The sequence below is a fragment of the Pteropus alecto genome, unplaced genomic scaffold, assembly GCF_000325575.1.
Source record: "Pteropus alecto unplaced genomic scaffold, ASM32557v1 scaffold326, whole genome shotgun sequence".
Taxonomy (NCBI): Eukaryota; Metazoa; Chordata; class Mammalia; order Chiroptera; family Pteropodidae; genus Pteropus; species Pteropus alecto.
The window spans coordinates 1401486-1412195 of NW_006438873.1; the positions used below are offsets into that span (position 1 = coordinate 1401486).

Below are 10710 nucleotides of genomic sequence, written 5' to 3' on the forward strand. Positions count from 1 at the left end.
AGGAGCCATGTACTTTTCCAGCATTCTGTGTGGGAGCGGGGACACCATGTGACTTCAGCCCTACCAATCAGAGCCTGCTGCACTGCCTGCTGGGGAGCTAGTGTCTGAAAGGCAGAATGTAGGTGCCTTGAGGTCTGGTGGGGCTCTCTGCTCCGGTGTTGTAGGTCGGTCTGGGTGCATGGGACAGGCCTGTGGTTGGGCGTGGGGTTCATTCCGAACTGCAAAGCACCGAGCCTTCTCACTGGTCTTCTCAGAGATTTGGGGGGAGGGGGAGAGAGACTGCCTCACCTCCTTTAATGAGTTGCTTTTCAGTTTAGCTAAAGTAGGTTTCGTCATTTGCATCCAAGAGCCCTGACCATTGTCGTTTTCCAGACGAGAAGCTGAGCCCAATGTGGTTAATGCGTGGCTAAATTCATACAGTCAGGATTCAGACCTGGCCTAATTCCAAAGCTGTGCTCCTCTTCCCCGTATCCTTGTGTTCTAGCTCAGTGATGCCAGACTAATTCCTCTTGTGTGGAATTTACTCTTGGAATTTTTGAGGGACCAATTATTTTCACTCCTCTCAAATTCAGGATAACTCAAAAGGTAGCTACAGGATCAGAGAATTGGAGATCAACTGCCACCCTTATTATTAGAGCCAATCAGAGAAAGTGGCTTCAGGCTTGCTGCTATTTCATCCCAGCATTAGACACTCTTGCTCATCTGGTCCCAGACAGTCCTGGGCAAACACAGGCGTCCACTTGCCAGGCTTCACACCTGCAGCTCCAAATTGCGAACGTGACACATGCCACTGAGGTGGTTTGTCATCACCTGATACAAGGATCAAAAAGTGTCACATGCAACAAATATACTAGAAATAGCAAGGACCAGAAGAGACATGGCCGAAAAATCAAATTACGGACATATAGTAATCAGTGAATGCTGGAGGAAATGAGAAAGATTGAAGCAATTAGAAACTAAGAGATGTAAAGGACAAATGCATAATTGGCATCCCCGAAATAGAGAACATCTATAACAGGAAAATGTATTCAAACATGATTCGAGTGTCCCTGAAATGAAGAAGGTAACAACACTACAGGTTGAAAATACAAGTTGAATCTTTACATCCATTTACTTGTATCCTTACAGTGAGTGGGGCTGTAACATGGGCAAAGGGAGCTATGAGCCAGATGGGACTTTAATGAATATTGATACAAGGTCTGGCAGAACCCTTCCAGTCGATGTTGTTAGAGGCGTCTTTGTGCAGCAAATGGCAACAGTAAAGACACTGCCTGGGCAAAGGCCTGGTGGGACTGAAGCCACCCCGAGGCACAGAGCTGTCGCGAAGAAACCGAATTGGACCTAGCGCCTTGCCCTAGAGAGGAACCCGGCACAGATTATCCAGGAGCTCGACCCTGGAGAGAGCTTGAATACGATTGGAGGAGACAAATAGCGATTGATTCCACAAGAAGCGAGTGGGAGGAGAAATCCTGGAGCAAGGTTTCCTCTGGAGTTTGGAACGGAGTAGTAGAGAAAAACCCCTGGGTGTGCAGTGGCGCCTGCGTACTGGGTTGTCTGGGTTTATTCCGGGAGAGACCGTTGGCACCAACGGGCGCAAGCGCGTCGGAGGTGGAGGTAGTTTCAGTAGGCGGGATGGGGAGCGCCCGGGTTCCTGTGCACGCGCACTTCCGGGAGGGAGAGCAGCCTCCGCGCAGAGAGTCGCGGCTGGAGGGCGGGGCCTCCTGCGTGCCTCTGGCTAGGGGGTTGTGGGATAGTGGCGGACGGATCCGGGCGTAGGAGGCTCTGAGCCGACTGCAAAGCCGGGAGGCGAAACGAACTGCAAAGCCGGGAGAACGAGCCGGCGTGGGGAAGGGGCGGTGCAGGAAGTGGGCCTCAGCCTCCGTCGGCTGCCTCTTACCACTGCGGCCCGTTTGGACAGTGGAGGACGTCTTACCCGACCGGCCTGAGCTTTGCCGCAGGGCGGGGGAAACCGGGGCGGCTTCCCCACTGAAGGCCTGCGCGAGCCTCGTGACCCCGCTGACTTCCCCCAGTCCCCGGTCCGGACTCGCGTCCACCTCGCCGGCGACCCTGAGCGGCCTCCCCGGTGCTCCTCCAGGCTTGGCTCCCCGAGTCCCCGGCAGCGCCGCCTCAGTACTCGTCAGTCTCCTCAGCCCTTCTCCTTCGGACCTTTTCCCTCCCTCCTGGGGCTCCCAGGATCTCTCCCTCAGCCCCCAAGTCTATTAAGTCTCCCCCCTCAGTCCCCCAAATCTTTTAGTCTCCTTAGCTCCCCCAAGTTTATTAATCTCTTCCCTCAGCCCCCCAAGTCTCTTACTCTCTACTCTCAGCTCCCTAAGTCTCTTAGTCTTTTCCCCTGTTCCCTCAGCCCCCGAAGTCTCTTAGTCTCTTCCCTCAGTGCCCCTTTCGTCCCAGGGCATTGTACTTGGCCTGCCCCTCTCCCTCACCTCCCCCTGCCCCTTGGACTCAACCCCACTCTCTTACTCTTCCCTCGCCCCACACACCCTCATCTTTTCCTCCTCAGGCCCAGTCCCTTGGACACCCCTTCCCCTCCGCCCTTGTCACCTGCCATCATAGATCCATGGCCTCAGACTTACGTTGGCCTCAGGACGACTGGAGGAGGGGAACTTCTCCTCACCCTGACAGGCTCTCTTGCCCCGTGGCCCTGGCTTCTTGTGAGCTGTCTCCGGGAGGTACTTCTGTAGAGTAGTCACCACTGGGTCCCATCCTATGAGATGAGGCTGAGGGCAGGGCAGGCAGACTGGTGCTGGGCACGAGGGAGGGAGGGACCAGGCCTGGGAGACAAAGGCAGAGCCGGACAGTCACAATTACTGCTGGTCCCACAGAGTTAACTCAGGATGCTGGAGGCCCAGAGCCAGGGACTGGTGAGACTGGCTTGGCGGGTGGCGCTTTCTGTCTAGGAAGGATGAGGAGGTGACTGATGGACGGTGGGAAGAAGGGCCTCCCAGCTGGAAGGAACAGCACATGCAGATATGTGAAGGTGGGGGACCAGAGTGGTCTGTGCCTGGCTTGCAGATGTGTTCGGAGGAAGTGGTTGCAGTTCCCCAGAGGGCCCCTTGTCCAGGCCCTGAAGGGTAACCTTCTGGTTGGGTCTTTTCTTGCTTGCTCTTTGACATGTCTGTGCTGAGGACGCAGATGTCACCATTAACATCACCCTAAAAGGTGAGGTGTTTCTGCATAGGAAGATGAGTTGTCAGGTGTGGTACAGGGCTCAGAGTTGTAAAGAAACATCAGGGGGGTGTAAGGTGGCGCCGATGTCAGGGCTCCCCTCATAGGCTGGTTCTGGGAGTTCTGTGCACTGTTTACAGAAGCCTGGAGCATAATGCCGGGTGCAGGAAGTGCTTCAGAATCAGTAGCTTTTAGGGTTACTTTTGGTTGGGAATTCTCCCTTGTAGAGTATTTCAACTGGGAGTGATTGTGTCCCCCAGGGGAAACTCAACAATGGCTGGAGACGTTTTTTTGTCACAACTTGGGTATGCTACTGGCATTTGTTGGGTAGAGGCCAGGGATGCTGCTCAGCATCCTCCAGTGCACGGGACAGTCCTCACACAGTGTCAGATTGTGTCAGTAGGGCTGCAGTGGGCACGCCCTCCCCTCTTGCTTGGGTGTGGTACAGTTTGGGCTCATCTCTGTTGCTACCTGCTAGTGGCCAGTGTTGTGTGTTTTGATGTGCTTGCGTGTTTGTGGTACTCTTCGTTGGGTCCTTTATGGTTTCCATAGCGAAAGAATGCTCATTCCCTCCCACAACTTTTTGTCAGGGCCTGTGTCCAAGTGGCCTTCAGTTTCATTCATTCAGCAAGCACCTCTAGCTGTGGGCTTGGCCTTGTGCTAGGTCCTGGGAATTGGGGATCTAGTGAGGGAGGCAGGTGACAAACAGGCAAATGCTATCACAGAGCCCTCAGGTGCTGTCACAGGGTGACCACGGAAGCTGTGGAGCAGGCCCCTAACACAGTCAAGGGAGGCTTCCTGGAGGAAGTGGTGTCTGTGCAGATGCCTGAAGGACCCAAGAGGAGCTAGTCAGGCTCCTTGAGCTGGAGGAAGGCAGAGGGAGCAGCTGAGCCAGGGCAGAGGAGCAGTCAGGTGTGGCAGGAGTGTTGAGCACCATGCGGGTGGCAGCAAGAGATGAGGTGAGAGAGTCCTAGAAGAAATGGTGAGAATGAGAAGCTCTCCTGGCATCCGGGCTTCTGGGCAGGCTCGGCACTGGTGGTGGGGACACACCCTCCTTTTGAGGCCAAGCTGTGGTTTTCTCTTTGAAGGCTGGTCTTATGGATCTTACCATGGGAAGTGTGGTCTTACCGTTACTGTGAGGTGTCTCACGGGTGAGGAGTGTAGGGGCTAAGGCCACCGAGATTTCACTTTGGACAGGCAGGACTGGAGCCCAGGCCTTGTGACTCCATCACCTGTAACACTGACTGTGCCCCTCTCTGTTTCCAAGGGTTGTTTCAAAATCTACTCATTATTCTTTACCTTTGAACCTATGACCCATCTAGGAGACCATCCTGAACGTGAGCTTTTGGGTCCCTCCTCAATCCTCGGCCAGGTGTCTCTGATCTCTTGTTTCCTGATTACTCCATTCCCTGGGGTTGGACCAACCTGGTCACTTCCCTTAGGAGAGGGTGGTCTGGGGTTAGAGGGAGAGGCACCTGGGGTGCCTCTAATAGGGGACCCCCCCCCAGGCTTTCCCGAGCCACAGTGAGGTCCCAGCCCATCTTTCTGTGTGGCCTTGGCCAGGCCCCTCTATGGCCTCAGTGGCTCCCTTTTCCAAATAGGTGTCCCGCCACCTACCTTGCTGGGTCTGTGTTGGGTTTTATGGCAGCACACATACACAGGGTCCTACTGGTGGTACCTAGTCTTCCCATCCTTGGAATCAAAAGTCCCCCACCCACTTTCCAGGTTTGGCTAAGAGCTGACAGTGAGTTGGAGGGACGTGGTCTCAACATCCTCTGGCCCGCTGGGTCCTGCAAGGGACTGGGAGTTGGCCACCAGCAGTGGGTTCTCTCTCTTCCAGGAGTTCACCTTGCCTGTGTCTCATTAGAGTGGCTGGTGGCCTGTGATGGCTGAGGGTAGCAGCAGTCAGCAGGCTCCAGATGGCCTCTCCCACTGCAAGAGCCTCTGCTGAGCCTTAAGGCAGCTCAGGTGCCTGCGCTGGAAGCCCTCCCAGAGGCCTCCGCGCCCTTGACCTCCACTTCCTGGTGCTTTGGGGCCAAGGCAGGCAAGGAAGGGGTGGCAGATAAAGGACCTGACCCAGGGCTCCCTGGCAGGCAGAGCTGTTTGGACGGATGGTAGCAGCAGCAACTACAGTGGGGGGGACAGCTGCGTGGGAGCTGTAGTCAGGCTGGCTGAGCCCAGGCAGGAGGCCTGAGAACAACACAGCAGCGCCAGAACCTGAGGCAATGGTGCGGAGCTGGCAAGGGACAGGTGCTTTTCTTTTTAATGGCTTCCTTTCTCATTTAGTTTCCCCTTCCGTTGGCAGCCAGAATCTTGGTTTTCAAACGGTTGCTAAAAACCAGTGGTAGTCACTTCCGTTTTCTTGAAGTTTACTAAAAGTTGCAAAGAGTGGGGGTGGCGGGTGTGTGGCGCCCGCCAGAGTGTTTTATGACCTGGGTCACTCAGGCAAACAAGCTGTCTTTCTCCCACATTGCTCTTCTGTTTTTAGCGCCATCACCTCTGAGGGTATGGGGTTACCTTCTCTCCTCCTAAAAGTGTCCCAGCTTCAGCATGGTTTCAGGGACAGACAGGAAGGGGCCAACACCGCTGAGCACGCTCCTTTCACCTGCCTGACTTGGCTGTCCTCACAGCATGGGCCTTTCTGGCGCCTGTGCCCCCATTTCACAGACTGGAAACTAGATGCCTGGCCCAGGCTCGTGCCGTTAGAGAGTGAGAAAGGAACCTACCTCTCCTGCCCGATTCCCGGGGCTTCCAGCAAATTCCATTAAGAGAAGATGGGGTGACAGGCAGGACTTGGAGCTCGAGTGAATTGAGAATTTGTGGCGGAGGAAGTCTTTTTCTCTTTTCCTCTTTTCCGTGTGTTCTCTTTTCTAGATCTACATGTGCATCTTCGTTCAGTGCAGAGCTGGGGAATGATGTGTGTAGGGTACCGACGACCACTTAGTTACATCTGAGCCTTGTAGCCTCCTGCTTTTCGGAGGGGCAACCTGAGGTTCTGAGAGTTTAAGGGGTCACGTGGGTTGTGAGGTCCCTGGAATCCACGCTCTATGCCACCTAGCCCCCTCCTGTCTTGTTGTGGTGGCCCCCATCCTGGGTCTCTGGAAAGCCAGCTTTGGGAGAGAAGTCTGTCCTGTCTGAATTAGGTGCGGATCTTGTAAGGGAGAGGGTGTGGGGATTTGGGGCTGGGGCCATAGCCTGCATCCTCTGACCACATGCTTCAGAAATGAGTGGGCCTCTGGTCAGGAGAGCAGGATACTTTGCTGAGTCCTGTGGGCTCCCACCCCTGCGTCTGTCAAATGGGAATAAGAACCATGCTTCGCCTTGTCATCTCAATGAGACATATGAGGCACCCGATATGGTGCATGGGTTTTCTGCACATGTTGGCTGGGCCTTGCCCTCCACCTGGGGGTGCATATACTTAGCTCAGGGACAATAATGTTGTGTAGTGGGGAGGGGAACCTGGGCAGGCTCCCCAGGGTGGAGCCTACACGTGCTTCAGCTCTGCAGGCAGCTGGCATCTTGTCAGCTCGGGGTGACTGGGACATGGAGTGAGACCTGAGCCTGGCCCTCGCACTCGGGCAGCCTCGTTTTGTTTGTTTTGGTAACGGTTTTTGTCAAGATATAATTCATACGTGTACGATTCTCCCATTCACAGCGCACGAGTCAGTGGTTTCTAGTATAGTCACAGAGCTGTACAGCCATCACCACAAAGGATTTTTTAGTTGAGGTATAACTGACAAGCAAAATTGTGTATAACCGATTTTAGAGCTTTTTTTTTGTGGGGGGGCTTTCTTAGAATATCCTTTTCCCAAAAGGAAACCTTTCATCCCCAGCCCCCCACCTAAATCTCTCCCAGCTCCTGAAAACTACTAATCTACTTTCTGTGGATTTGCCTCTCCTGGACATTCCATGTAAATAATGTCACATGGCATGTGATCCTTGATGACTACTTCGCTCACGCCACTTGGGTGGCCTTTTTGCCCCTCTGGTCTCTTTACTGCTGCCAGAAAGTGATGTAGAAACAGGTGGTATTCTCACCACATCGAGATCCCTGCCTCTTGATGATTCTGGTCCTAGGTCCTCCCAGCTCAGGAAGTCTGCCTACACACCCCCAACCCCCACCTATTAGTGCCCATCTGTGGAGCCTTAGTTTTCTCACCTGTGACATGGGCCTTGTTGCAGACTCTCATCAAGTGAGATAGGATGGTGAAAGAGTGCCTCAAGGAGGTCTAGGCTCTGGGCACAAGTGGGGTTGTCTGTGTCCAAGGAAGGTGGCCAAGCACTCCCAGAGTTGGCACTGGTTGGTTTCTGTCTAAAGCAGTAGTTTCCACTCTGCCCCTGGTGCAGCCCTTTCAAGCCTACTACTCTGATGGTCCAACCCCACCGCTGCCTTATGGTTGTGGTTTAGGGGGCCCCTAAGTGGGGGATGAGGTGGGCGCCACTCCCCTTTTCCCTGACAGGTGAATGCAGAGGGGTCATGCCCTGAGACATGTGAGACATGTTCTGCAGACAGGGGTTTCTCTCATAATATTTCTGAGCACATTTCGTGTACCGGGTTTGTGCTAGGTGCTGTCCCCAGGTGCTCATGCAGCCTGGTGAGGAAGGCTGTGTGGTTCCGTCATCCATCAGCACATGTGTACCACATGTGCATTGCTACTGTGACCTATGATGGTGTATGGGCTGGGCAGGTTTGTGCACATGTTCTGGAGCTGGGAGGGGAGCAGGACCCTGGGGTCCTTGAACACAAAGCTGGAGAGGCATCACAGGGTTTTGGCCAGAAATGAACATGAGATGCTCTAATTTGTGTCTCAGAAAAGTGTCCTGAGTGGGGGTGGGGCAGAGGGGTAGGATAGGACCCCTAAGGTGCTGTCCCCTCCTGACTGTCCCTGCACACAGGGCCATTCCTTCACTCTACCTCCAGGTGTGGTTGGCCACGGCATGGGAGCCAGCGTGAGTCTGGTCAGGGTGGTTGTGGAATTAGAGCCCCTTGCACCTGGCCACAGCCAGGAGGCCACATGGCTGAGGTGAAAGTCCCCTGTGCATGCTGAAAAGGGGAGCTGGGTGCCATGATGTCTTAGAGGGACCCAGGCTCATAAGGCTAGTCACCTGTGCTTGCTGGCTCCACCTTGGCTCAGCCCTGCTGCTTCCTGAGTCAGCCTCTCTTCTCAGGCTGGGGCTGCATCTGCTTCCTGTGGCTGGAGCAGTGTGGGGCAGAGAGGACCCAGAGGGCTTCACAGGAGAGGGACTGGCATCTGCTGACCTAGGAAGTGCCCAGGAGGGTATGGTGATCTCTCAGTCTGCCGGTGCGGGGCTCTGCCTCAGGTAGTCTGCATGAGGCAGGTGGCAAGCCTGAGCTCTGGTCGGTGCCTGTGCAGTGCTGCTGAGTCCCAGCAGGTTGCCTGCTGTGTGATGGAGTGACAAGAGCCCCTTGGAGGGGGCCGTGGGCATAGCACCAGTGCATAGTGGATGCACAGGGTGGGGACCAGTGGCCTGGGTGCCTGGCGTGAGCACAGGGCAGGTCTGCAGCTGGCAGTCTGGCCTGGGGGACCTGCAGGCTCCTGAGAGAGGCAGCCAAGTCTGTGCAGCTCAGGCCCTACTGGCCCCTAGCGAGCATTCCATCGAGATGCTGCTGATGCTGGGCACCTACTCGTGTTGGGCAGGCCGGGCCGCAGCCAGGCATGCAAGGTCTTCAGAGTCAGCCTCAGAGCCAGGACGCCATCTGGAGCCAGCCTGTCCTCCCCGCTGAACCGGTTACCCTGTCTGTCCTGGTTCTTTGGGACCTGGTCAGTGACTGTTCTGGGAGCCACCCCCATTTCCCTCTTCCCTATCCTCGGCCTTGGGTGGTTGAGGGGGTTGGGTGTGTTTGTGTGTGTGTATATGTGTGGCATCCAGGCAACGGCAGACTTCCCTCTACTTGCCACTGCCCCACACCCTGCACCACATGGTGACTTGCTGGGCTGGATGGCAGTCGCGTGCTGCCCATCATGGGGCACTTGAATTTGTTCAGCAAATATAGATTGAAGTGAGTTTGTTGGAGGTTGCAGGATGAGCTTGGCTCCAGCCTTGCCCTGGGCGGGGGTCCCTGCCCAGGTGTGGGGACAGATGAGTGGTGGCAGGGGAGGGGACCATGGTAACTTTGTGCATAGCATTGGGGCTCTCCCTCTCAGGCCCTGAGCCCAGTTCATACCCAAGGGCCTTTTCCAGACCTTGGGGCCAAGGGTTGGGGAGGGCAGTTGGCCTCAGGTATGAAATGCCCACCTGGACCTCAGGGGTCTGGATGAGAGGTGGCTAGGGAAGACACTGGGGTCTGCTACTTGCTGGGTAGGGCTGGTGGGGCCAGTGTATGACAGCTCCTTGCCCACAGGGCGCCATGTTTTGGAAGTTTGACCTTCACACGAGCTCACACCTCGACACGCTGCTGGAACGGGAGGACCTAAGCCTGCCTGAGCTGCTGGACGAGGAGGACGTGCTGCAGGAGTGCAAGGTTGTTAACCGCAAGCTGCTGGACTTCCTGCTGCAGCCACCGCACCTGCAGGCCATGGTGGCCTGGGTGACCCAGGAGCCACCAGCCAGCGGGGAGGAACGGCTGCGCTACAAGTGAGCCTCCCCTGTTCTGTCCTAGCTCCGACCTGACTCCCTGTTGTCACCATTGGTGCCTTTGTAGGGAGGAGGCAACCCAGGCAGGCAGAGAGGACCCCTGGGTGCAGACCTACAGCTTGCACTCCAAACCACTTCTGATATAGCTTTTTAACAGCATCTTTGTCACTATGGGGTTTCCCAGACAACGTCCAGTGGAAGGATGGGAGGATGAGCCCCGTGGGCCTTCCACCCGGCCCTAAAGGAGCAGCACCTGGGTAGTCTTGTTTTAGTGCCTACACCCCACCCCCACTTTCTTTTTCTTGGTGTTTTTTTCAATTGGATATTTGTTGAGAGAACTGTAGAATCACATGCAATTGTGAGAGTTCCCTGTACATTGCCTGGTTTCCCCCAGTGGTGACATTTTGCAAGGTATAGTACAGTGTCATAGCCAGGATGATACCATGGGATGGTCTGCAGGCCCTGGTGTGGACTGAAGCAAGTCCCACAATTACAGTGTTTCTTATAAGTTTCTCTTTTTGGAGAATGAGTGGTGAGCGGTCCACCTGTTCCTAGCGGTCCGAAGTGCACAGGGCAGGGCAGCCCTCAGGAGAAAGAGGCAAGGGGCGAGGGAGAGGTTTAGAGAGAGTACGCAGGTGGACGGACTGAGAAGGGGAAGCTCTGATGGTGACCTGGGTGGGAGGCAAGGCCATAGGAATAGGCAGGTGATGTCCTGGTGATAGAGGAACTGGCTTGGTGGTGGGCGTCTAGGCTCAGAAGGGTGGACATTGCTGTGGGCATGGTTCTGATAAAGCGTAAGGGGATGTGAGGATGGCCCTGGAGCTGAGAGCCGCCCCCCACCCTCTCCCTCAGGTACCCCAGTGTGGCTTGTGAGATCCTGACTTCGGACGTGCCCCAGATCAACGATGCCTTGGGAGCGGATGAGTCCCT

The 10710-nt window shown here is 55.4% G+C and overlaps 1 protein-coding gene across 1 annotated transcript in view; it reads left to right on the forward strand.

Annotated features, from left to right (window-relative positions):
* The first annotated feature begins 9547 nt into the window (after nucleotides 1-9547).
* PPP6R1 (protein phosphatase 6 regulatory subunit 1) overlaps nucleotides 9548-10710 on the forward strand; it is a 12761-nt gene continuing 11598 nt past the window's right edge. The window contains exons 1-2 of the mRNA XM_025049638.1: nucleotides 9548-9780; nucleotides 10633-10710. Of these exons, the coding sequence (XP_024905406.1) occupies nucleotides 9554-9780; nucleotides 10633-10710 (305 nt within the window). The 5' untranslated portion in view covers nucleotides 9548-9553. The remainder of the gene's footprint in view (nucleotides 9781-10632) is intronic.